Source organism: Saccopteryx leptura, chromosome 2 (genome assembly GCF_036850995.1).
Source record: "Saccopteryx leptura isolate mSacLep1 chromosome 2, mSacLep1_pri_phased_curated, whole genome shotgun sequence".
NCBI classification, from domain to species: domain Eukaryota; kingdom Metazoa; phylum Chordata; class Mammalia; order Chiroptera; family Emballonuridae; genus Saccopteryx; species Saccopteryx leptura.
In genome coordinates this window covers 354,132,326-354,159,901 of record NC_089504.1, presented here as the reverse complement: position 1 = coordinate 354,159,901, position 27,576 = coordinate 354,132,326, and the positions used below count along the sequence as shown (strand labels likewise).

Genomic DNA, 27,576 nt, shown 5'->3' with positions numbered 1-27,576 from the left:
CAAAACATATAGAGATGACTTTATTGTAATGGAAAGATACATTGAAGAGGTGAATAACCAAAGACCTTTAGCTTGGTACATTTATTAAGAGTTTTTAGGAGGGTGAGCTGCAGAGAAGAATGCCTCTCTTTCAATGGGAATTTATAGAACTACTTCATCCAACTGGCTAGGCAATCTTAGGCAGGACAGGCTCCAAGCCTGACTTCCCCTCACAGTAAAATGACTGGTGGATTTCTTGATCAACAGTCCATAAACCAATTTTTAGCTTTGGACCACCAAGATCTTATTATTAACAGGTAACATTCCCAGGAGGATACCTGCACAGAATCAGAGTCAACAGGAAACTGTGGGAATGGGAACATCTGGAGATGAGAGATCATGCCCTGCGTGTTTTCCGGCTGGGATCTAGGACTACTTGCTTCTGCCTCATCTCTTATTAAAGTCACCAGCACCGCCTTCGCACGCACCCCAGCCCGCTTAGATGACCAATAACACCTGCTTGGGCAAATTGGAAATATTAAAATATGCTGCTTTTACACATTTTGAAATAGGGCTTTGGTGCAATGTATGTGTGAAGATCAGGGGTCCCCAAACTACGGCCCGCGGACTGCATGCGGCCCCCTGAGGCCATTTATCCGGCCCCCTCTGCACTTCTGGAAGGGGCACCTCTTTCATTGGTGGTCAGTGAGAGGAGCATAGTTCCCATTGAAATACTGGTCAGTTTGTTGATTTAAATTTACTTGTTCTTTATTTTAAATATTGTATTTGTTCCCATTTTGTTTTTTTTTACTTTAAAATAAGATATGTGCAGTGTGCATAGGAATTTGTTCATAGTTTTTTTTATAGTACGGCCCTCCAACGGTCTGAGGGACAGCGAACTGGCCCCCTGTGTAAAAAGTTTGGGGACCCCTGGTAAAGATTGTGTTTAAATAACCTATCTTTGGAAATCACTGAACCAGGAAACCACAGTTGGGGAGGGACAGAGAACCGAGAGCCAGGGCGCCAAAGAGGCTCAAGAGTGTGCCAACTTTCGCGCCTGACTGCACAGCACATCCTCGCAGGGAGCTCCGTATCCTCACCGGCCATAACTCGCCTTCTTGTAAGGCTGGTGAAACAGAACGCGTATGAACAGCCTGACGCATAGAAGGACTCCAATAAATGGTAACTACTTTTTAATATTTTTATTGAATTTATTGGGGTGACATTGGTTGATAAAATTATACAGGTTTCCGGTCTACAATCCTATAACACATCATCTGTATACTGTACTGTGAGTCCACCCCCCCCCCCAGTCAAGTCTCCTTCCATCACCACTGATCCCCTTACCCTCCTCTACCTCCCCCACCCCCTTTCCCTCTGGAAATTACCAAATGGCTGTCTATTTCACCAACCCCCCCAACCCCCCCACAAACCTCCACAGCTGTCAGACGGATTTCTTTATGAGTCCGTTGCTAATCTGTTTGTTTAAATGGTAACTATTTGATCACCTGCTTCCATGGGTAACTGGCTATCTCCTCCGAGAAGCTAGAAGAGAAAGAGCTCGCTGGCGGTTTTAGTTCTCAGGGTGTCTGAACCAAGCACAGAAACCCAGGCCCCGGGGACAGCCAGGCTGAGAAAAGACACGCCCAACGTCCGAGGAACAGCCACCCGAGTGCTGAGCTCACTCTACAAGCTCCTGGAGTGACAAACGAGTTTCACACCAATTCTAAAGTCCCCACAGCTCCCCGCCAAGGGGGAGCTCCAGAGAGGCTTATTAATTAACTGATTCCCAGGAACCCGTTCAACAGCTTTCCAACGTGCAATAATAATTGCATCTCGCGGAGATGAACTGACTCACTCAAGAAAAGACGAGCTGAAGAGTTATACATCCTGGTAATAAAATGCTTTTCATAAAACAACGCTATGGGCTTCTTGACAAAACCGCCCCACCGAGTGATGGGAGGAAGTCACAGTGCAGTCACAGCCCAGGGGGGACCTGACCCGGGGTCACACGTCCACGAAGAACCCAAAGGACGTGCGGGAGAAAGAACATCTGTAACTGACTCTGGCACGCTCTCACCACTTCACAGAAATACATCGGAAATGTCATCATAGATGAGGACTCACTTGTAAAGATTTTATTGGTAAACATGTAATTGCTTTTGACACATATTAGAAGGGTGCCTTCCTCCATGACTAATTTCCATCACCAACAAGTCTGGCTAAACACGACTGAAGTCAGTTCTGAGGCCTAAAATAACACACTTCTGCAGTGCAGGGGGTGAGGTGATTAGGCCGCTAAATATCCAGTCTGGGCAAATCTGCAAGAAGCTATCGAGAGTCAAAGGCTTATTTAAAGAATAATCGAAGAAGCAGGGACCTTGATGAACTCTGACCATCACAATGAGAGGCTCTTCCACTGCCCCCCGACCTGTGACTCTCCCCCTTATCTGGGCACAGGTTTGAGATGCGTTGGTTCTCACGCACTGGCATGGAAATGATGAGGTGGAGGCAGCCCGGCTCCCTGAGCTGGACCGGGTCGCGGGAACAGGCACTAGCTCGCAGTGAGGCTTGAGAGATCAGACCACAGGAAGGGAAGGAAGAGTGGGAGCCCTAAGCACAAAGGGGGGTCAGAGGGGTCAGAAGAAAGAACACTCTGGAAGAACCTAGCTTCCTCAGCGAAGGGCCCTAGTCACCCACGGAGGGGAGGGAACCGCGATGGGGAAAGATCCGGAGACGGAGAGAAGAAACAACCCCAGAGACGGCACGTAGACGAGAGAGGAGACAAACTCAGGATAGAGAATCACCTTCTGTGAGGAGGTGAAACGATTCCATGTGCTAAGACAGGAAGTGGTGTAAATTCATCCTCTGCTCTTCTCTGCCTGCCTCAAGTTTCCCAACCTTCGGCAGCCTGGCGATAGTCTAGGGTCCGCTTCTTTCCAAAGTCACGTGTATTTCTACCCAAATTCTGTGGTACCTCCCATTAGCCACTGAGTGCTTTTGAGGACGAGGAGAGGTGGTGTTGAGAGTGGGGCTTTAAATCATTAATTCAACCTCTGAAGCATTGATCTATGGGTCCTGCCCCAGGTGTGAAGGACTTGAAGACACAAAAGAAACCCAATAGCCACAAGGATATAAAGTAAAGCACAGGAAATACAGTCACTAATATCGCAATAACTACTGTACATGTACGGATCGAGCTGGGTAAAGGAAATATCGAGGGAAACACTGTGCAAAGTAGGCAATTGTCTAGCCCAGGGGTCCCCAAACTTTTACATGGGCGGCCAGTTTACTGTACCTCAGACCGTTGGAGGGCCGAACTATTAAAAAAACTATGAACAAATCCCTAGGCACACTGCACATATCTTATTTTAAAGTAAAAAAACAAAATGGGAACAAATACAATATTTAAAATAAAGAACAAGTAAATTTAAATCAACAAACTGACCAGTATTTCAATGGGAACTATGCTCCTCTCACTGACCACCAATGAAAGAGGTGCCCCTTCCAGAAGTGCGGCGGGGGCCGGATAAATGGCCTTAGGGGGCTGCCTGCGGCCCGCGGGCCGTAGTTTGGGGACCCCTGGTCTAACCACTCAAATGTATACCTGAAACACAAAATATTGAAAAAAATAAATAAAATGCCTGAGCAAATGAAAAAAACAAAACAAAAAACACAGTGCCCCCTTCTTGAAAGAGGCATGATTTGTTCTGAGAAACAAGATGGCACAGGGCAAGGGCAAGGCATCTAGAACTTGAGGGCAATGGCACTTAAATCTTGGGGGGGAATCACTTAATCTCACTGGTCTCAGTTTCTCCATCTGTGAAATGGGGTTAATAATACAACCACTTGGCAGGGTTGTCAAGAGCATCGATCAGGTATTGGGCAAAGGTTTATTTCATCATTGCTCCATTGTACAGATATTTCTACTGAGCTTCCTTATTCCTCTCCAGGGTCCCCGCCATTCTGTGATCTCCCTGAGGTGGCTGCTATGGGTGAAGGACAGGGAGGAGTCAAAAAACGATGAAAGAGGAAAATGCCTCTAAAACTAGATTCAGCTCCCAACTTGAAAATTTTCTTTAGTGAGAGCATCATTAAGACTTTTTCTCACCTGCAGGCAGTGGCACAGTGGATAGAACACTGGACTGGGATGCAGAGGACCCAGGTTTGAAACCCCGAGGTCGCAGGCTTGAGTTCGGGCTCACCAGCTTGCGGGGTCACTGGCTTGAGCGTGGATCATAGACATGACCCCATGGTCGCTAGCTTGAGTCCAAAGGTCACTGGCTCAAGCAAGGGGTCACTGTTTGGCTGTAGCTCCTCCCCCCCCCCCCATCAAGGCACATAAGAGAAAGCAATCAATGAACAACTAAGGTGCCACAATGAAGAATTGATGCTTCTCCTCTCTCCTTCCTGTCTGTCTGTCCCTATCTGTCCCTGTGTCTTCCTCTCTTAAAAAAAAAAAAAAAAAGATGTTTTCTCACTCAGTTACTCTCCAAGGAAGCAAGATGTGAGAGGTTTCGTTCCCATGATACTAGGAAAGGGGAGCTGTGCTCATCTCTGCCCCACGGCCCTCCTGACAAACACTCCCAAAGCCCCGAAGAGCAGCATGACATCGGCCAATGAATGCCATAACCATGCGTGGCCTGGGCTGGGCTGGGCTGAGGTCCCCAGGCATGCGGGAGAATCAGAAAGCCACACGGCTCACTCTCAGGCAGCAGGCAAGGATGGCAAAACATTCCGAAGTAGAAAGGGCAACTCACCAAAGTGACTGAAGAGGTCACATGGCCAAGGATGGAGGGAAAATGGTAACAGGTCAAGTAAGTGTCCATATCCAATTCACAGACAATATGGTGCACAGATAGGAAAATTACTTCAATCAACAAAGAGCTTCTTCCCAATTGTAACAAGCACCAGAACTTGGTGGAAACTTAAAGAGCCAGCACCTCAGAATGCCACCAAGGTGGTTCAAGTGCAACTCAAAGCCAGCCAGGAAGCATTTTTCAAGACTTCAACTCCCGCCCATGTGAACCAGAGACACACACTTTGTGATCAGCTCAGTATCTACAGTTTAACTACCAGTTCCCGTCTCCCGACTAGGAAACACTGATTTTCTAATACTCTTTACACCAAATTAAATTCTATTATAACCAACTAAACTCTCTTGATTCTGCAATTCTCACTAAAGAGTTTTAATTCAAATTGTAAATAACTTCTGGCTAACCTATGAATTATCTCAGAATGTGTGTGTGTATGTGTGTGTGTGCGTATTTTTTTTTTTTTTAAATCCCAGAATCAAAATGTGACTTTAGCTTGGGAAACCCTAGAGTCCTTAATTATAACATGAAAGTACTTACTGACAAGGTAAGTTCGATTTCCTTATGATTGTAGTTTTTGGAAATCCTTTTCTTCAAAGCTTTTACTGCATCTTTTGGCCTACAGCAGTGAATACAAGGTAATCATCAATTTCTGCGTATCTGCAAAGGAACAGTTCCTGAAAAGCAACATGCATTGTGAAAAGAGGAGCTGCTAAGAAGACCAGGGCCTTGGTTCTGCCATGGGACCCCGGGCAACACTTCTCACTCCTGTGTCTTCATACATCTGGGCTGCAACTACCCTCCTCCCTTGTGACAATCAAACTCTAGCACTGTTGACAATAAAAACTGGAAACTTAAATAGCCATTAATGTGGGAATGAATAGATAACTTGTGGTAGTTAGTCCCTATTAAGAAATACTCTGTGGCTAATGGGAGAATAATTAAGATATGGAAACAAAGAGTCGTGTGTTAGTAGCAAAGGGAGGGGGCTATGAATCAATACACCGGAATGTTCCCTACAGGTGTTCGTTGGGTGGTAGAGTCATTTGTGATTTTTACTTTATATTTATTTACATTTTATCAATTTTCTCTGAGATTCATGCATCACTCATATAAATGTATTTTTGAACATTTTTTATTTAAAATTAAATTTTAACCAGTCACTCACACAAAAATTTACATAAGAGGATTATTTAGAAAGCAGTACCATGTACAATGTATTTATGCCCACGTCATTTCCAACAGAAAGGTTATAACCATTTTGATGAAGTCTACTAGTATTTCCCGAGAATCCTATAGGCAGAGGATGTCGGAGGAATTACAACAAACTAGGTCCGCTTCTGATATGCTACAATTTTATGTGACAAAAGGAAGAACTATGTAGTACTAAGTAGGGGGTCAAAATTTACTGAGATGGTCAAAAAGCACACACTTCCAGTGTGCTTTTTGGAACTAAACAAGTCATGGGATGTAATCTACAGCATGACGACTGTAATTGTAGTTAGCACTGCTATAGGGTCTACTAGTGGTAGTCAACCTGGTCCCTGCCGCCCACTAGTGGGCGTTCCAGCTTTCATGGTGGGCGGTAGTGGAGCAACCAAAGTATAAATAAAAAGATAGATTTAACTATAGTAAGTTGTTTTATAAAGATTTATTCTCCAAAAATCATTAGCAATTGAAAAAACTCTTTCAACTGCTGCATTAGTTCCAGGGCTGCAAAATGTAAATTGAACAAGAATAAATAAATTTTCACATGGAAAAAAAAAAAAGATTTATTCTGCCAAACTTAGCGAAATCCGACATAAAATACTTGCTAAGTAATTATTATTATATGCTTTAACTTGCTGTAACTCTGCTTTATAAATTTTATAAAGTAAAGTTACTTCCCTACTTTATAAATCACCATTACTATGGAACCGGTGGGTGGTTAGAAAATTTTACTACTAACGGAGATACAAAAGTGGACGGTAGGTGTAAAAAGGTTGACTACCCCTGGGATATACTGTATTTGACAGTTGCTGAGAGTAGACTGTAAAAGCTCTCATCATGAAGAAAAACACTTTTCATTAACTACTATATATTAAGTGAGGAATGTCGACTAAACTTACTGTGTTGAGCATTTTGTAATATATGTATATCGAGTCATTATGCTGTACACTTTAAACTCAGACAATGGAATATATCGATTATATCTCAATAAAACTGGAAAAAAATACAAATCCTTTTTACATATTATCTTCCAATTTTGTTACGTTTGCATGAATAGATTTCTATTACATGATAATAATTCTAGAATATTACATATGTATGGTTCCATGGTATTGTCACGACAGGGGGTCCTTGGGTTACGGCACAGTTCTGTTCCTACAATGTGACATAACCTGAATTTTGGTGTAAGTCAAAACACACCCTAGTCTAACACAAACAGAACACTTGCACTTTTAGTCTAACATGGCGTGGGTGAGGGTACTGGGGGATGCCAACCCCCTCACTCATGAGCCGCGTTACTGCGTCTTCTTCCGCCTTGCGCAACCAAACCAGTTCGCCCATGTAGTCCCTAAGTACGAGGCTAACGGCATAAGCCGAAACACTCATGTCTCAATTTTTTAAAGTTTTTATAGGAGTGAACATTGTAAACATCGTATGTCGAGACTGTCATAACCCAAGGACCCCCGTACTATAAAATGCAATATTATATAGATTTTTTCCCTATATTTCTAAAAAAAATCCTACATAAAATCTAGAATTAAAGTCTTGGAAAAGTTTAAATACCGTTTTAAGAGAAAAAAAAATGGCTTTGAAATTCCCTTTGGTATTATCAGTGAAGAAATTAGCATTACCAATGAAGAAAGGGTCCAGGGAAGAACCAAATACTGTAAGCAAGATTACACAGAAAGGACCATCAACACTTTTAAACGACTAACCAAAGCTGGCCCTGGCTGGTTGGCTCAGTGGTAGAGCGTCAGTCTGGCGTGCAGGAGTCCTGGGTTCGATTCTCGGCCAGGGCACACAGGAGAAGCGCCCATCTGCTTCTCCACCCCCTCCCCCTCTCCTTCCTCTCTGTCTCTCTCTTCCCCTCCCGCAGCCGAGGCTCCATTGGAGCAGAGTTGGCCCGGGCGCTGGGGGTGGCTCTGTGGCCTCTGCCTCAGGCGCTAGAATGGCTCTGATTGCAACAGAGCATCGCCCCCTGGTGGGCATGCCTGGTGGATCCTGGTTGGGCACATGCGGGAGTCTGTCTGACTTCAGAAAAAAACAAAAATAAATAAACAAACGAACAAACAACTAACCATAGCCACTTCCCACTGCTATAATCAATAATTGTGAGGTGCTCTCCATCAACATAACTACACAAAATCTCTGCCATCACATCACTTTAACATACACAGTAAAATTAACCGAATTGTAGCCCTCAGAACAATCTGTATTTCAGACTAAATTCACAAATCAGTTGGCCTCCTTAACAATTTAAAAAAAAAAAACTTTGATTCTTTTAACATTTAAAAGTATAACAAAAGATAGTACGTCATTTAAGAATATAGTACGAACATGGGACAAGTTGGCCTTCAGAGAGAAAAAAAAAACTGTCTTGTGACAGGGAGAGGAAGGAAAGATTGCTAGGTTACTTCTTGGTGACAATAATGACAACTGCCCAAGACATGTCACCCCAGGAGTCCACAGATTCTTGATAATATTTTTCAGTTAGAAAAACATAAAATTATGGGCAATCAGAGCAGGGGAAATTCCTACAAAAGAAAACAATCTCTCTTTTAAAAAAAATGTTTTTTTCTTAAAGAACAAGGAATTCGAGCCAAATTCCTTGGAAAGGGAAAAGAGGAGAGAAATTATAATGGATTCTCAAGACATTGCACATGCTGAAACAAGCAGCTCTAATACTTCAACCTGACATGTTTTCAAACGGCAGTGGGGACCAGCAAAACACTATTTCAACAAGAAAACCAAAGGGTTTGCAAGAGAAAAGGCACTGTCGTTCTGAGGCTTCTTATCAGAGGCCAAGGCAAGAACCACAGCGTGTACTCACCCATCGCTGGCAGTGTTAATCACGTCACAGATGTGCATGAACTGGCCCCAGTCTTCCGTCTGAACTCCAGCAAATGTAGCCTTTTCTGCAAAGAAAAAGCTGTTGTGTTGACTCTGAGCTACAACAGAATTAAAAAATGTCTGGTCTTCCTGGAAAAAAAAAAAAGAACAACAACAAAATACCTGCCTGAGGTTTGCTCGTAAGGACCATTAAGTTTATTACCAAAAGGCAAGGAGATGTTTTTTCACCTGAGCAGTTTCCAGTAATTCAGGACTCATTCAGAACCCAAGTTCAGAGTGCTGCTGTAGCAACAGTAATGAGTGACCTATTCAAAAAGAGGGCAGGAACAGCCCGGGGCGGGCTGCGAGGCTGGAAAGGGACTGCTCACTCTCCACCGGCCTGTTTCTCAGAGAACCGGCAGCTGTTGAGCACCGCGTACAAGGTGAAGTGCACAGTGCTCAGAATTCTGGCTTCTACCGTTTCCTTGAACCTCCTGTTCGAGATGAGGAGACAGAAGCTCAGAGAAGTATGCTAAGCTATGCAGCCTGTACAAGGTGCTAGCGTTCAAATCAAAGTCGTTAGAAGACACTTTTTGTTTTTTAACGTCATTTATTCTCCTGGGGGAGGGGGCATTACGAAAAAGAGAGAGACGGACTACTAAAACTATCTGTGTCCTTTAGCAGGAGAGCAAGGTCACTCCTAGCACCGGTAGTAACTAACCAGTGGCACCAGGCCAACGAAAACATTCAGATATTTTTTCCTCTCCAGACATCCTCCTTAAGAATACAAAATGCTGTCTGGGAAGGGTAATGGAACACTCAACCTGAAGGAGCTGGACATCTTTCCTACAAGAAAGAAGATCCCTCAGCATAAAAATACCCGGTCTAGGGGAACAGTGACGAGAAAATTAGAAAGGCTAGCAAAGCAAAAGAAAGAATACAGGTTTGGTTGGGGAAACTGCTTCCCATCTAGAAGAGAACTCTTTGAATTTGGCATTCAATGGCCAAACCTGACCTGGCTTGTGTTGTTTTGGCATATACTATCATTATTCCTTCTGTAAGACTTCTTGTCTCCTCATTCCATGCTTTCACGCATCTTCCTAGAAAACTCCTATTCACCCTTCAAAACCCATGGCAGAGTTCACTCCTCCTTTTTCATAAGTTTGGAGTGTTTTACATTTTTCTTGTGTTGTATGGGCACCATATTATAGTTACTACATAATTGTGTTCATCTTCCCTACAGAATTGTGCATTCCCTGAGGGTTGAAGCTTTGCCTTGTCCAGGTTCAAGCAGTCCGTCAGTACATGTGTCTGCAGCCTTCAAGAATTCAACAGCCTAGGCAGGAATATGCAACTGAATCCATCTCTGCTCAGAGTTGAGTTAATATCCAATAGGGATATAGCCAGCAACTGCTTAGAAATTATTTCCTCCTCGTTGATAGTTATCCCCACCATTTTATAAAGATGTGGGAACTAAAAGTTCAGGTTAAGTTGTGTGTTTCGTGTCACAGGGCAGCTAATGTACAGCCCAAACTCTCCAAATCTGAATCCCCTCACTGCACTAAGTTCCTGACATTACCATGTTTTGCCTGGCATCTTAGGCACTGATGCCACACCTGGTTCCCAAAGGAGGCATCTGAGAGAAGAGGGAGAACCGAGCTGGAGCTGGTGCTGGTGGAACCGAATGTCACCGGCTTCTGCAGACAATGGTCAGATATAGCCACAGGAGAAGTACCTTAGGCAGATACCTGCGTGGTCCCTGGTGTCTTGAGACGCCTCTGGTGACTCCAGATGGCTCCTCTGCTTCCCACTTCCTAAACTCCAGGTCCCAGCACGTTCAATCTCTTTGTTTACCCAGAAAAATAACTCCGGGTGTAAGGGCTGGGCGCCAGGCAGAACTGGTTTGCAGGGCGCTGCCTCTCACAGTGAGGTTACATCACGTAACCTCCATGACCGTTCCAGTCCTCTGTAAACCGGTCCTAACAATTCTGTGCCTTGGGGTGAAGACACTTTTGGGGTAACCCTGGCAGAGGAGTTTAAGCCCTCTCCTCTCCTCTCCTCTCCTTGGAGAGGCCCAAACACTCCACACCTGACTCCCACGTGTGGCTCACCTGTTAGGATCCACTCCCCAGGAGGCATACACCCGGAGGCAGATTTTTAAGGGAATTCTAAAAAGAGTCAGACATTTAAAAAATGCCTCAATGGAGCCTGGTGGTATGCGGGTACCCTGGGAAAGTTGCAGAGGGGAAGGGATTTTCTCAAACTTTGGACCAACTCTGTCCTCCGCAGGCCTAGAAGGGAGTCAAACGGGAAGAGTCCCTCGGCCCCCAAAAGTCTGCCCAGGCGTCTTCCCCCGCGCCTCTTTACCTATAAGGTGGCCCACGGAGGTCGCATAGGGATCCCGGTGACTCTTTCCGAACGCCATGGTAGCCCGAGAGAGCCGGGCCCAGGAAAGACGCCGCCACGGTTCTCGGGCTCCGACTCCACCCGCTCGGTGTCCCTGGCTCCTCCTCTTCGCCCGAGCGTTTCCCGGGTTCCAGGCGGAGGCTGGGCGACCTGCCCCGCCACTGCGGGGCGCCCGGGCCCAGGCACAGGGAGCGGGGGCGGGGACACGGGGCGGGACACCGGGCGGGGCTCCCGGGCGCCGGGCGCACCTGCCTCGCGCCCCGCGGACCCGCAAGGAGGCGCCACCGGCTCCAGGTGGGACCAGTGGGCGGCGGCCGCCACGTGGAAAGTGTAGAAGGGACACCGGACGCTCGCTCCGGACCCAGGTGGGCTTGTCGCGCCCGCGGAGCGGGGACCTTGGAGCCACAGCCTGGGAATTAAGAGATTGCAGCTGGGATCCCGCCGCCTGCTGGGCAAACTGCTGCTTTTTCTCGGCGCCTCCTGCTCCCCCTTGTAGCGAAAGAAATAGGGGGTTAATAACACAAATCTCAGGATTATCGTGAGAATTAGGGACGTAAACCGCTTAGGACGGTGTCTGGCACCCACAAAAAACATATTTAACCACGGAAATGAATCGAGTAGCTACACATATTGACTGCCACCGCCACCCTCGTCCCTGGGATCTGAAGTGGAGTCCCTTGTCCTTTAAAGCTGCAGGTAACGGATTGGCTTTGAATATAGGGGCCTTCCCGGAGCCGGCGTCCTTTGTATGGCTTTTACTTCCTGAGGGACCGCAGGGCACCGCCCTGCAAACTTTGGGTTTCTAACCCTCCCCCTTGGCAGCTGCGTTTTCCAGCCTTGCCGAGTAGAGGGAAGGGTCTGTCTCGTACAGGGCGCAGAGTGTGTTTGGCCGCAGGACAGCTTTGGAATGTAAATCCTAGCTGGCTTAAGCCGCCAACCCCTTTCCAGCTTCCCTTTAAGAAGTGGAATTTATTTCCTTTTCCTCTGCATCAATTAACATCTGGTTACCGCTGTTAATCTCCAGCGATGCGAGGGCTGCGAGAGAGCAGGGTGTCTCCACGTGATGGCAGTTAGCCCTAGGATGAGATCCCCGCCTCTAGAACTTGCTTCCTTCTGTGAACTTGGGCCCAGTTCCACAAACCCTTCTTTGGCCCTGGAAATGGGGACAAGAGAGAGAAAGAGATCAAAGACTAATTTATGCCATTAGTCTTACAGTACATATTTTAAAATAGAAGTCAAAACCAATTGCAAAACCGTCCAAATGGTAACTTTTTTTTTTTGGCTCTAATTCTGTTATTTCTAATTTTTCTTGCTCTAAGTGAGCTGATACCAGGGATTCTAAATTCCAGAATGAAACGTTTTTGTTGTGATGGTATTTATCATAATAGGATTAGTCCTACCTGTAACTAATATTCTCCCCACCTGTTTATCCAGGTTGAGTAGCTGTTTTGGATGGTGTCATTTTACAGATTAGAAAAAGCAAAGTAAGTAAATTTACACAACCACCTTGCTAGTGAAAGACTGATTCGGGAAACTGTGACTGACCTTTGTACCGTGCGCCTCTCAAGGGTAAAGCCATAGATGGCAGGTGGTGCCCTTGATTGACTCACACTTTTAAATTGGTGGATTCTATGGCATGTGCCTAGAGACCAGGACAACTAACTGAACATGGCTAGTACACATGACTAGAAGTCAAAAGTTGACCCATCACCAGGCTTTATACAGCCAAGAGTCATATTTATCCTGTCAGTTAATTCTGTTCTTACTGTTAAATTTCTTAGATTGTCAGATCTGGTTATGATCTTAGACATCAGTCTCTATCCCTGTTTCTGAAAAGGGAACCTGGCTCTTAGCAGATCTGCCTAGGGCCAGCCGCAAGTGTGTGGGTTCTTGACTTTGTGCAGGAAAGATTTCACAGCACAAGTCCAGGTGATTTCGAGTGTACATTGATTAAAGCTGGGGAAAGTGAGGTGAGGAGGGGCTTACAAAGTAACAGTGGCGCCTAGACAGGGCTGCTTTGGCTTTCTAGAAGTGTTCTAGGAGAGCGATGAGCCCAGGCAGGGCTGTTTTAGCTCACTGGGAAGTCAGAGAAAAGGGGGCCTTGGAGACAGGCTCAGGGGATGAGCTGGAGGAGCTGCTGCTGCCCGTTGCTCGCCTGGTTGCAAGTCTCTTGTGGACCCTTAGCGTTTAGGAGATGCACGCCTGTGGGGGAAGAAAAGGAAGGGAAAGGTGCAGGCATGCTCCCGGGGAGGGAGAGCTTGTGCTGGGTCTTTTGTTTTAAGGGTTTTTAGACGCTGGGAATTTAAGGAAGGTCTCAATAGAATATTCATCCGCGTTTCCAGGGCCTTTGAGAGTCATAGTCTCTAGTGATTGGTCAGCAGCAGATCAGAGGAACTTTAGTCACTGTAGCTGGTCCTGGTGTTGACAGGGGAGCCCCCCCCCAAAAAAAAAAATTGGCTTTAGTAATAGTAGCTTCTTTAGTTATAACAAATAGGAGATATGTAAGGATTAGAAAATAGTTAATCTGGCCCTGGCTGGTTGGCTCAGCGGTAGAGCGTCGGCCTGGCGTGCGGGGGACCCGGGTTCGATTCCCGGCCAGGGCACATAGGAGAAGCGCCCATTTGCTTCTCCACGCCTCCCCCCCCCTCCTTCCTCTCTGTCTCTCTCTTCCCCTCCCGCAGCCAAGGCTCCATTGGAGCAAAGATGGCCCCGGGCGCTGGTGTTGGCTCCTTGGCCTCTGCCCCAGGTGCTAGAGTGGCTCTGGTCACTGCAGAGCGACGCCCCCTGGTGGGCGTGCCGGGTGGATCCCGGTCGGGCGCATGCGGGAGTCTGTCTGTCTCTCCCTGTTTCCAGCTTCAGAAAAATACAAAAAAAAAAAAAAGAAAATAGTTAATCTGCTTACTATTCTCTCTTAATGTCTCCCTGGTCTTTACTTTGAAATGCAGCAAAAAGTTTTACCTTTGCAGGAATGTCAGGGAAAGCTTACACGGGGAGGGACCTGACAATTCAGGGAGTTTAAATCACAGTAGGTGTTTATAAAGCCTTGACCCAGGGATTACTGTGAAAAGTTAAGGCCTATAAATTAATTAAAAACTTAGTTCACCAATCTTAAATCTTTACTGTGTGTTCTAAGAAAACAGGGAATCTTTTCACAGACAATTCCCAGAGACAGATGGCCCAGAGGCGCTGGGTCCCAGCTGGCCTGGGAGACACCTGACCCTGGCTGCCTTGAAGATTTACCAAGGACATCAGATAGGACTATGCTAATTGAACCTGTGTTACATCAAAAGAACTTGCAGAGGAGACATGCCTGCAACTGAACCCCCACCTCCTGCATATTGTTACATGACTAATTGCATGGACTTTTTTTTTTTTTTTTGCCTCTTATACCATCACTAACAGCCCCTGAACCCTAGAAAAGCCACCAGTACCAGGAGAGTGTTCAAGCAGTTCTTTTGAACAGGAATCCCCTGCCTTCTCAAATTGCCGCAATTTTGAATTAAAGATGCTCTTATACCTACTCGGTCACTGTCTCTCATGAAATTGGCAAAAAAGGGTGACAGACAACACGAATTCTGGCCTGTTCTGGTAACAGTGTCACCACCTGGCTTTGCTGCTTTTCTGGGCCTGGAGCTGAAATACAACTGAAGCCTAAACGTTATCTCTGGGGACGTGGCCTTCCGTATCTGGCTGTAAATTCCCCGGCCAGTTTGTTCTGCATCTGTCTCAGTGTCCCTGTTCCACTTGCCAGGGAATTTTCCTAGCTTCTTATTATCCTGCCTAATCCCCATCTTCATATAGATGAAAAAAAGAAATGACAGCCAGAGAAGGGAAGTGACAAGGCTACCCAGCTCCAGGCTAAAAGGATGCCACGTAATAGCTGAACCCTGAGTCCCAAACTCTTCCCACTACAGGTGCCTCCTCTCTATTTTAATGGTTAAAAATGCTGTTGCAACCCTCCCCACAGTATTTTCTCTAGACCTCTCTTTATCCTCCTCTTTTTTCAATGGTTCCGTCCCCCCAGCGGCCCCCCTATGGAGACTAATTTTCACTCCGTGGTTCCCAAGTCTATCTTTTCTTGTTCCTTCTCTATGAAGCCTTTTCCAACCACTCCCAAGAGAACTGAGCCCTCCTCTCTTGTCCTACATACAGATCTCCATTTTAGAGCTCACAACACTTTATATTGCATCTTTATTTAGAAATCTGTTTGCTACCTCCTCACTATAAGCCTCTCAGGGGAACAAGACCCTATTTGCTGGACTTGGTATCTAGGCACTTAAAAGGCCATAAGGCCATTGCCGTGACCCCGCAATACAGTTCCTCATGTTGCGGTGACCCCAAACCAAAAAATAATTTTGGTGGCTACTTCATAACTGTAATTTTGCTACAGTTACGATTCGGAATGTAAATACCTGATATGCATTATGTATTTTCCAATGGCTTTAGGCGACCCCGCCGGGGTCGCAACCCATAGGTTGAGAACCGCTGCCATAAGGGATCTTTGTTGACTGCATTGATGACCCTCAGTTGGGCAAGTAAGTTTGTAAAATTTGTGTTATTTGATTTTGTTCACTTTTATTGTTAAAAATGGCCACTGTCCATGTGATGATGCTGTCACATGATACAGCTAATTACCTTTCTGCTTGGGAAGGGGCTTGGTTATGCTAACGTGTGCTGGAGGAGGGATTGTCACTGAAAAGTTTTTTAAAAAGAGGAGCTAGGAGGCCATTTTGGCAGAGACCACATTGTTGCAGAGGAGGCAGGCAGCCAAGATGGTGGGGTGCTGAAGGAGAAGCCAGTTTGTGCAGAGTCTGAGCAGAGAGAAGGAGATGGGGAACTGAGGTGTGGAAAGCTAGTGGTGCCTTTGATTCTAGGGAAACCGGGAGAAAGTCAATTGCTTTGGGAGCCCTGAATAGAAAGGGAAGTGTTTTCCCGCTGTGCATATTTACTCACCTGCCAGTGCGAGGCTAGAATAAAAGATGGCTGACCAGTTTTTGGCTCCGCGGTTCCATTACCGTCTCTCCAAATCTAATGCGAACCAGCACGTGCCAGACGGCTGTCATGGCCGCGACTACTGGCCATACACCCTCCAGAATCTTAAGCTGCTCTATCTTTGCTGTGATCTAGTTCTTAATTCCCTCTGGCATGCCTGGTTGGAACCCTGACCTCAGCAGAGCTAGAATTACTATACTCACCCCTTCCTCCATTATCTCAATATCCTAACCAACTGCCTTGTTTTGACAAACAAGGTTATTGATGTACTAGAATCACCTGGGTTGCAGTACAGAGTACTGATGCCTGGAGCCCACCCTCAAGATTCTGATTTAAGGAGCCTAGGATGTACCACGGGCATCAAGATTTTTAAAGGTTCCCCGATGGATGGGCTAATGGTACCATAATTTCCCACATTAAAAAAAAATTTTGAATTTGTCCCCAAGCCTTTCCTTTTGGTCAATTCCAATCCCCCTGGGTTCTTTCGCTCCATCTGTTTGCCTTTGTTCCTTTATGGACACTTCCATGCAGCAGTTCTTACACATCATAAGCCTTAATGCTAGTTAGGGATGAAATGGGTGGGACTGCAGCTTGGGTTCTCCTGAACATAACCAAGACCCTGTCCATCTAAAGACATATTATCTTTAAAATTGACCCTCTCCTGCGCCCATTAGTTTTGAAAACATTATGTACAAAGATAGATGTTAACTTTATTTCCAGTTATTTATTTTACTATGTTAAATCTTGGCGACCCCTGCTTCTGGAAATTAACTTGAAAGCTCAGCCTTCCCTCTCTTCTTGTTCTCGCCAGCACCTCTGTCGGCTTCACAGGAGAGCGCTTCTCCGCCCTAGCTCCACCCCCAAGGACTCTTCTGTTCCATTTCTATGGGCTTTTGCTACACTCGGAGACCCAAGGGGAGAGAGGACAAGGCACAGAGGGTGATGGTAACTAACAGTGTAGACTTCCTACTCTGCCAGCCACTGGACAGTGTGCTTTGGTATCTTCAATAAACCTCACAATACTCTTATAAACTAAGAATCATGATTCCCTTTTTTTTTTTTTTTTTTTAGAGAGAGAGGAGTGAGAGAGACAGAGAGAGAGAAGGGGGAGGAGCAGGAAGCATCAACTCCCATATGTGTCTTGACCAGGCAAGCCCAAGGTTTCAAACGGCGACCTCAGTGTTCCAGGTCGACGCTTTATCCCACTGCGCCACCACAGGTCAGGCATGATTCCCTTTCTACTGATGGACTTGCCTAACGCCACTCAGAACTGGGAGGTGAATTCGGGCTTGTTTGCCTCATTCCAAAGCTGAGGCCGTTTTCCAGTTCCGTCCTGCTGCACAAGGATCATGTCACTGACGTCGGGGAGTGCCTGCAGCCTCCGGCCCCGCTACTCCTCCTCCCGCAGTGCCAAATAGAAGTCTGTGGATTTGTAGGAGGGCACTGAACCCTGAGTCAGACCCAAAAGACACACACCTGATTGGAAGCAGAAAAAAATGTTAAAGCGACTTGCCTCGCAGATTAGACTATTTAGCTTTCCTGCGCCTGCTCAGATAGGAGCGAGCCCACCCAAATAAGGACACCCTCCTCCCAACAAAGAAATACCCTCGATGCACCCGCGCAGAACAGTGCCAGCCCAGTACTTGGACAGAGGTATCTCCCCTGCGCATGTGCGAGTTCATTGCTAGCCTACCAAAGGAGAAGGGGTAGGGGGGTGAGGGGGAGGGGAAGGGGATAGAGAAGAGGGGGAGGGGGACGAGGGCTGAGATCATATAAGCTAGACCCCCGCAGTGATTTGGAGAATCACACAACTTTTCATCCAGAGTGAGCATCTCTGTTGTCCCGAGCCTTTTAATTTTGTCTTTAATAAACCTCTTTCTTTCCAAATCTGCCTTCTTCCTTCGCTCTATCTTGAGGGGTGGAGGGGTCGAGGATCTTCCAGCTGGTAACAGATTGACTTCAAACATTTACCCTTTGTTGGGCAGATAAAATATATTATGCTCACTTTGTTAAAGATGGCACTGCCCAAGTGGAAGCCCGTCACCCAGGTGATGATATTAGTTGCCCTTGATTATATTAATGTGTGTTGGGGACAGGCTGTGGGCAGGCAGGATCCTTGTAGCCTTGGGTTTGGTTTTAGGACTAAGCCTTTCCCACCCTTTTTGATGTGGGGTTGTAAAGCCAGTAATCAGGGCCAGGGCCACTATCACAGCAGCCCAGCCCATGCAGGTTCGCATTGGATTCGGACAGTCGGTAAAGAAACAGCGGAGCCAAAAACTGATGGGCCATAGTCTTTAATTCTAGCTTGCACCCAGCGGGCAAGTAAAAATACACACTGGGCTCCAAAACCCAGTCACATTCAGTGCTCACAAAGCCACTGACTTATCCGAGTTTCCTAGAATCAAAGGTTTCTAGCTCACCAGACTTATTCACCTCTGTTCCCCATCTCCTTCCTTCTCCAGCGTCAAACTGCACAAACTGGCATCTCACTCAGCACTCCACCATCTTGGCTGCTTCTCCTGGCCTCCTCCACGTGGCCTTTCTCTGCTCTCCTCTGCTCTCTCTTCTAATGATAATCTCAGGAACCAAAAGCACAAACTCTCGTTCCGCCCCCACTTTATACTGTAGCTTCACAACCTCTAATCCAATATACAAAATAGGGAAGTCTCCAATACAAAGTCACTTCTCCGAGGCATGATTGGATTGTACCGCCCCACATCAAAAAGGGTGGGAAAGGCTTAATCCCAAAACCAAGCCCCAGGCTACAATGATCCTGCCTGCCCCCAACACACATTAATATCACCTGGGCAACGGCATCTTTAACAAAGTGAGCATAATACATTTTATCCGCCCAACAGGGGTGGTGCACTCTCATGAGGAATCTCATTGTGCACTCAGATAAGTGACTTTGTATCAGAGACTTTTTTTGTTTGTATATCGGATTAAAGGTTTTGATTTCTATATTATAAAGTGGGGCAGACCAGGAGCTTGCTCTCTCTTGGTTTCTGAGATTAGTATTAGAGAGGAGAGCAGAGAAAGGCCACATGGAGGAGGCCAGGAGAAGCAGCCAAGCTGGCGGAGTGTTGAAGGAGAAGCCAGTTTGTGCAGAGTTTGTGCAGGGAGGAGATGGGGAACAGAGGTGAGTGAGACTGGTGAGGTCAGAAACCTTTGATGCTAGGAAACTCGAATAAGGCAGCGGCTTTGGGAGCACTGAATGAAAAAGGAAGTGTTTTCCCACTGTGTGTATTTCTTGCCCGCCGGGTGCAAGCTAGGATTAAAGCTAATGGCCCACCAGTTCTTGGCTCCATTGTTTCATTACCGTCTGTCCGAATCTAATGCAAACCTGCATGGGCCAGGCGGCTGTGATGGTGGCCGTGGCAACTAGCTTTACACCCTTCAATATTGAACTTTAAACCACGCAAAGGCATTCATTAGCTGCCCTCGTCATCTGTAACATGAAGAAGCACCACGGAGATCTGGGACTAAAGGCCATTTGTTGGTTAAGTTTATCATCTCAAAGGATTCCAATGAGGTTTACTACCAAAGTTTTACATGAAAATAAACTAGGGGAACTGATACGTTTATAACTAAGCTAGGCAGTTTTCAGTAGGTGTCATGACCTCACCAGGTCATACTTAACTCACTTGGGATATGTAATTCAATTCCTGTGCGTCCCTTTGGAAATCTGGCTCAGATTTGCAAGTCAGAACACCCGGGTTCAAATCCCAGCTCTCAGGTGATAAAAAGAACTCAAGTTTCATAGAGTTGTTTTGAAAAATAATGAAATGATGCACGCATGGGACTTAGAATGGTGCTTGGCACATAATCAAGCTCAGTAAATATTAACTAATTATAATTTTCCCCTTTCAGCCTACCAGGTGGTTGAAATTTCCATTAGGAAACAGCCTTTGAGGCTTGGCAATATCTCCCTAAAAGCCACTATTTAAATATGCAGGTGTTACCTGTTTGGGAAAAGAAGGTCCTATTAGCATGCACTAGAATTATATTCGTCACACATTTAGTTTCTAATTAGTACTGTGGTAGGCAGTTAGACAGACATGAGCAGAGCCAGGACGATGGGCCAGGTACAGAACGTCACTAGGGTGGAGATTCCTGGGTGCCCACAACAGCTGAAGTTGGGAAAACAAACTCACCCCCCACAATGACCTTTCCTCCCCTAGCATATTAGCATATCACTGGTCATGCGTTTAGTCCCCCCTGACCTTTTGTATTACACTGGCCATGCAGTTTGGACCCTCCTCTGAACTTTCCTCCCCTAGCATGTTGTTAGTCATGAGGGTTAGACCACCTTGGAGGGGGAATGAAGAAAGGGGCTGGAGAATAGCCCTTACGCATTAAGCCTCCAGGACAATGAAAGGCTGACCTGCATCAAATATATCCAGGCCTCAGTTGCTACTATTTGAAATGGTCTCGTTTCACTATTTGTATCGTCACAGTTGTCACCCCCTTATCTGTGAGGTCAGAGGAAGGTCTGCTTTCTTCATCACTGCATTGCTCAGTGGCTGCAATACTGCTAGTACTTTTCATAGTTCGTTGACTCCAAAATTCCTTTTGTTACAAGATGCACTATTATCTTAGGGACTACTAAAAGATAAAAAGTTTAGAATTAAACTATGACATACTGAGTTTTTATTTTATATTATTTAATAACCTTGTGATAGGGGTCCCTCAATAGCTGAATAGATAAAGAAATGTGAAACACAACCACACACACACACACAATGGAATATAACTCAGTGGAAAAAAAAACCAGAACAGAATCTTGCCATTTATGACAATATTGATAGACCTAGAGAGTACTATGTTAAGTGAAATAAGTCAGAGAAAAACAAATACCATATAATTTCACTTATATGTGGAATCCAAAAACAAAATAAACAATGAAATGAAATAGAAATTAACTTATAGATACAGAGAACAAACTGATGGTTGTCAGTGGGGAGGCAAGTAGAATTAAGTATAAACTTCCACTTATAAAACAAGTCATGGGGATGTAAAGCACAGCATAAGAAATATAGAAATTATATTGTAATGACTATGAATAGTGACAGATGGTTACTAGACTTGTGGTGATCACTTTGCACAGTATATAAATATGAATCACCATGTTGCACATGTGAAACTAATATAATACAGCATGTCAACTACAATTTAAAGTAAATGAGCATCTTTCATATATCTGTCTTCACAAGGAGACATACAAATGGTCAACAGATATTTGAAAAGATGCTCATCTTTGCAAGCTATTAGACAAATGCAAATCAAAACTACAAGATACCATCCCACACTGTTAGATTGGCTGTTATCAACAAGACAGGTAATAACTAGTGTTGGAAAAGCTGTGGAGAAGAGGGAACATTCATTTACTGCTCGTGGGAATGTTAACTGCTACAGCCATTATGGAAAACAGTATGGTGGCACCTCAAAAAATTCAGACTATGGCCCTGGCCAGTTGGCTCGTGGTAGAGTGCTGGTCTGGCATGTGGATGTCCTGGATTTGATTCCTGTTCAGGGTACACAGGATAAGTGACTATCTGCTTCTCCACCATTCCCCCTCTCACTTCTCTCTCTCTTTTTTTTTTGCATTTTTCTGAAGCTGGAAACAAGGAGAGACAGTCAGACAGACTCCTGCATGCACCCGACCGGGATCCACCCGGCACGCCCATCATGGGGCAACGCTCTGCCCATCCTGGGCGTCGCCATGTTGTGACCAGAGCCATTCTAGCGCCTGAGGCAGAGGCCATATAGCCATCCCCAGCGCCCGGGGCCAACTTTGCTCCAATGGAGCCTTGGCTGCGGGAGGGGAAGAGAGAGACAGAGAGGAAGTCGCGGCGGAGGGGTGGAGAAGCAAATGGGCGCTTCTCCTGTGTGCCCTGGCCTGGAATCGAACCCGGGTCCTCCGCACGCTAGGCCGATGACTTCTCTCTCCCTTTATCTCTTTCTTGCCCTCCCACAGCCATGGCTCAGTTGGAGCAAGTTGGCCCCAGGTGCTAAGAATGGCACCATGGTCTCACCTCAGGTGCTAAAGTAGTTCACTTGCCAAGCAACAGAACAAGGGCCCCAGATGGGCAGAGCATCACCCCATATGGGGCTTGCCAGGTGGATCCTGGTTGGCACACATGTTGGAGTCTGTCTCTCTGCCTCCCCACTTCTCAATTAAGAAAAAAAAATTAAGACTAGAATTACCATATGACCCAGCAATCCCGCAAATGCATATCTACCCCCAAAAAACTAGAAAACATTGGTACACAAAGACACATGCACTCCCATGTCCATCAGAGCATTATTCACTTGTGGCCAACTCATGAAAACAACCAAAGTGTCCTTTAATAGAGGGCTGGATAAAGAAGATGTGGTACATGTGTACAATGGAATACTACTCAGCCTTAAGAAATGATGGCATATTGCCATTTACAACAATATGGATGGACCTTGAGAACATTATACTAGGTGAAATAAATAAATCAGAAAAAGCTAAGAACTATATGATTTCACACATAGGTGGGATATAAAACTGAGACTCATGGGCATAGATAAAAGTGAAATGGTTACCAAAGGGAGGGTGTGGGAGGAAGGGGAGTAAAGAGGGACAAAAAATACAGTGACAGAAAATGATTTGACTTTGGGTGATGGGCACACAATGCAACCAACAGTTCAAATGCGACAGACCAAGTGGTGCACAGTGGATAGAGCGTCGGACTAGGACACAGAGAACCTATGTCTGAAAACCCGAGGTCACCAGCTTGAGCATGGACTCATCTGGTTTGAGCTAGGCTAACAAGCTTGAACCCAAAGTTACTGGCTTGAGCAAGGGGTCACTCGGATCTGCTGTAGCCCCCGCCCCCCTCCCATCAAGGCTCATATGAGAAAGCAATCAATGAACAACTAAGGTGTCGCAACGAAGAGTTGATGCTTCTCAACTTTCTCCCTTCCTGTCTGTCCCTCTCTCTCTGTCACAAAATACCTCTCCCAAAAACCAAACAAATGCTATAGAGATGTTCACTTAAAACCTATGTATTCTTACTGTTCAATGTCATCCCATTAAATTTAATTTCTAAATTTAAAAAAGTTATAAAAAAAGTATTACTGAGGAGCCCTGAGGAGCCACTGTGCCACCTCACCCGCAGGTGTTGTCAAGTACCAAAAGCTACAGAATCAATATTAATATTCTAAAAGGCTTAAAAAACATTTTATAAATTTGGGTTAAGGTGTGCAGAGAAATTTTGTGAATAATCTCTGTACTGTGTGATTGGCATAAAACCAGGATGGCCCTTGACATTGTATTGTAAATGCAAAGGGAAGGAAAACATGGATTCCCTGACATCCCACCACACCTGTGGGGAAAGGGGTGAATGGCTAACCAGGTGCAGGAAGAGAAAAGCCAAAATAAACCTTTTCTTATAGTAATAAGCCATTTGCGGGCATTTGTCCCCACGGAAACTACCTCTCTCATGTGAATGCATGTGTGTGACTCTGGACAAAGAGATGGCGGATAAACATTAGAAAATATAGGAATGTCTTTTAATATGTAAAGAGACATCTTTCTATCATTATGTTGACTTATAAATTTTCTTTTCTCCAAAATGATGTATGGCTTGCAAATTGAACATGGTCCTATCATGTTAAAGGGCATATGACTATAACCAATAGTGGTAAATGGCATCTAATTGCAATTTTTGCTTCTGTACTTCCCACTTGCAAAACTATAAAAACTAGGTAGAACAAAGGGCCGGCGCGCTCTCCCTCAGATTTCTGTCGGAGTTGCCGCCGCTTGGCCAAGCTAGACAATAAAGCTTTGGTGTGGAATCGACAGATTTTGTTCATGTCTTCAATATTTTGAGTCCCTCCGGATTAGGCTTAACATTACACTTATATTCTTAATTTTCTATTTGTATATTTTCTCACTGATTGTGTTTTTAGGTTTTGAAAGTTTAATTTCTTGATGTCTGTTTCTTCTTTTTCCCTTTGAATCCTTCATTTGAGAATTTCTTGCAATTTTTCCTCTTCCAATGTCATTAAGACTTTCTTTGATGATTTTCTCCTGGGCCTTTTCATATATTGAAAATTTAATTGATAAAATATTTTTCAGAATGAATAAATAAATAAATAAATAACTCTTTGAGATTTACTAGACCTTGATTTGGGGGGCACATATAACTCCCCTTCATTTATGAGAAGGTAAATATAAGCAAAATATATGAACAAAGAGAATCATCCAACTCTCCTGACTCACTCCTTGATGAGGGATGTCAATGTGTCAAATTGTTTTTCAGTCCCGTGTCAATCTTTGCACCATCAAAGGCATTGGGGATGCAGCATTTCTTAGAGTGCCTTCCCATGGTCTTCTACTATTTTATTCTAAACTGTTGACACCCATTTTGCAAGCATCTTAATCTTACTGGGAAGTGTCAATGAAAGGTCTTTCAGAGGACAAACAAGACTCGTTCTCCCTCCCCACATGGTCCTTACCTAGATTTAGGAGTGACCCATTAAGTCAGGGGTCCCCAAACTTTTTACACAGGGGGCCAATTCACTGTCCCTCAGACTGTTGGAGGGCTGGACTATAAAAAAAACTATGAACAAATCCCTATGCACACTGCACATATCTTATTTTAAAGTAAAAAAACAAAACGGGAACAAATACAATATTTAAAATAAAAAACAAGTAAATTTAAATCAAGAAACTGACCAGTATTTCAATGGGAACTATGGGCCTGCTTTTGGCTAATGAGATGGTCAATGTGTTCCTCTCACTGACCACCAATGAAAGAGGTGCCCCTTCTGGAAGTGCGGCAGGGGCCGGATAAATGGCCTCAGGGGGCCGCATGCGGCCCGTGGGCCGTAGTTTGGGGACCCCTGCATTAACTGGTCTTGTTAGCCCGGTACCCACAGTAACAAGCAGATTGCACATGCCCAGGCAATGAGAACCATATCCACGTCTCTGCTGCTTCCTGGAGACTAATTATAACACACCACAGTTTGCAAAATGCATCGGAAATGTTAAACTATATATATATGAGTATTTTAGAAGTGTTGAAATTCCCCAGTAAAGACTTTATAGATATTCGCTCAGTGAATGAATATATGAATGGAACCACTGTTACTGGTAAGGCAACCAAACTCTACAATGGATCCCCTATGAAAGAAATCCCAGGTATTCGGTAATTATTTCATCTGCCTTTAAATTCTGGGACCAGTAGTGCTTTCTTGATGATAATTCATTCTAGATGATAATTCAATCTAGGGCAGGTTTGAAACTGTGAATGTATTTTTTTCACTTATAATTTTACTTATTCATTTGATCTTAGAAGTTGACTGCAGTGTACTTTAAATTATCTGCTTTGAAAAAGATAAAAGTAGTACTCATATTTTCCATAGAGTGCCCTGGACTTCTTGTGTGTGAAGAGAAAGCATCTTACTTTATACAGGTATTATTTTTTCAACCATGAGAGGGCAGCCTTGATTAACTTATTAAATTCTCCCAGAGGCCTCACTGGGCAGCCACATTCTGGCAGAATGTTCACTGGGCTGGGAGGAAGGCTCCCGAAGCCGAAACCGCAGTGAGCTGTGTTTTTCGGGGTGTTTTCCTGCTACGGGCTAGCTTCCCTGAAGGGAGGCACATTGATGCTGCTCACTGTTTCCAACCTGGGGACTCACCTTGGCAGTAAAACTCTGTATACTACCAGGTTTTAGCAGGCAGACAGGGGGCCCGAGGGGAAGTGGTTGTTTTAAAAAGATGGACATGCATCAAGCTCTGGCCGGTTGGCTCAGTGGTAGAGCATCGGCCTGGCGTGCGGGAGTCCTGGGTTCGATTCCTGGCCAGGGCACACAGGAGAGGCGCCCATCTGCTTCTCCACCCCTCCCCCTCTCCTTCCTCTCTGTCTCTCTCTTCTCCTCCCGCAGCCAAGGCTCCATTGGAGCAAAGTTGGCCCAGACGCTGAGGATGGCTCTGTGGCCTCTGCCCAGGCATTAGAATGGCTCTGGTTGCAACAGAGCGATGTCCCAGATGGGCAGAGCATCGCCCCCTGGTGGGCGTGCCGGGTGGATCCCGGTCCGGTGCATGCGGGAGTCTGTCTGACTGCCTCCCCGTTTCCAACTTCAGAAAAATACCAAAAAAAAAAAAAAAAAAAAAAAGATGGACATGCATCAGTAATTAGGTGGCTGCAGGGGATGGATTAATAAAAGTCTCGTCTGGGATTTGAACTTCTGGATGACAAACTTTGAAACTTAGTTAGAGGCTGCTTGGAGAGGCTACACCGTTAGGAATGGTATGATGCTGAAAGCGGGTGTAGCAGAGGAAGTGTGTCATGATCAGTGAGCCCAGATGGTCAGGGAAAGAGAGGATCGAGCCTTATACTTTATATCCATATTAGCCCATTTCATTCATTCATTCCTTCACTGTTCACGTCATTGAATTTTATCATACACTGGCGCAATGTGAACTCCTCCGCTAGTGAGAGAAACTGTCCAGTAACTGATCGTTGCAACTCAGATAGTGAATAAATGCGTGCGCCCAGTATCGCGGGAGCTCAGCGTGGGAACTGACTTGGCGCGGAGACTGCTTGCCAGCCCAGATGAAAGGTCTGGGCAGCACTGGCTTAGAGCCAGGTCTGCCAGCGGAGGCCGGAGCACAAACAATGCGATGGCCAGGAGGGGCACGGAGCTCTGGTAAGTCTGGACCTCACAAACTCTGCGCCTGACCCTTAGCAGGGAGAACTTGTACTGTAAGTGCTTTTCCACCTCTCCCGAGATGATAGCGGTTAGAAAGGCGTGCCCACTTTCTCTACAGGTAAGGTTCCTCGGTGTCAGCTTTGTGAACTGAGCGCTGAGAACCTAGGGCAACTCCACTTGTTCACTTCACAAGCACAGAATGGGAACCCCCAGCGTGCCAGTCACTGAGCTTGGAATCAGTGGTGCGGGACGGAGGGAAAAGCCAACTTCTGCACACCACCTGCTCACGATCGAGGAAGGATGAGCTCATAACTGAGTGGACAAAGTTGATTTCTTTGTGCAGATACAACATTCACTTTTCATCAGGTCCTTCCATCTAGTGATCACAGTGACTTCTTATTAAAAAACGGACCAGGATGAGCCTCAGAGTGGCCAGGAGGGAGCAGGAGAAACCACGGTATTCCTATCAGTCTTCGCCCCAGTTTATAAGGTGAATGCCCAACCACGTTCCTTCCCAAAACATAGCAAAACTTACTTTTAAAGATTTTTTTGTTAATTGGGTTTTGAGAGAGAGAGGAAGGAAGAGAGACAGAATGAAGGAGAAAGAGAGAAAAACATCAATTTGCTGTTCCACCCATTCATGCTGTCACTGGTT

The 27,576-nt window shown here is 45.4% G+C and overlaps 1 protein-coding gene across 1 annotated transcript in view; it reads right to left on the bottom strand.

Annotated features, from left to right (window-relative positions):
* The window catches only part of TOM1L1 (target of myb1 like 1 membrane trafficking protein), a 55,738-nt gene extending 44,328 nt beyond the window's left edge, over window positions 1-11,410 (bottom strand). Inside the window, exons 1-3 of the mRNA XM_066364621.1 lie at window positions 11,199-11,410; window positions 8,833-8,917; window positions 5,334-5,412 (exon numbers count right to left, since the gene is read on the bottom strand). Coding sequence (XP_066220718.1) covers window positions 5,334-5,412; window positions 8,833-8,917; window positions 11,199-11,256 — 222 coding nt within the window. The 5' untranslated portion in view covers window positions 11,257-11,410. The remainder of the gene's footprint in view (window positions 1-5,333; window positions 5,413-8,832; window positions 8,918-11,198) is intronic.
* Between the last annotated feature and the right edge of the window lie 16,166 nt (window positions 11,411-27,576).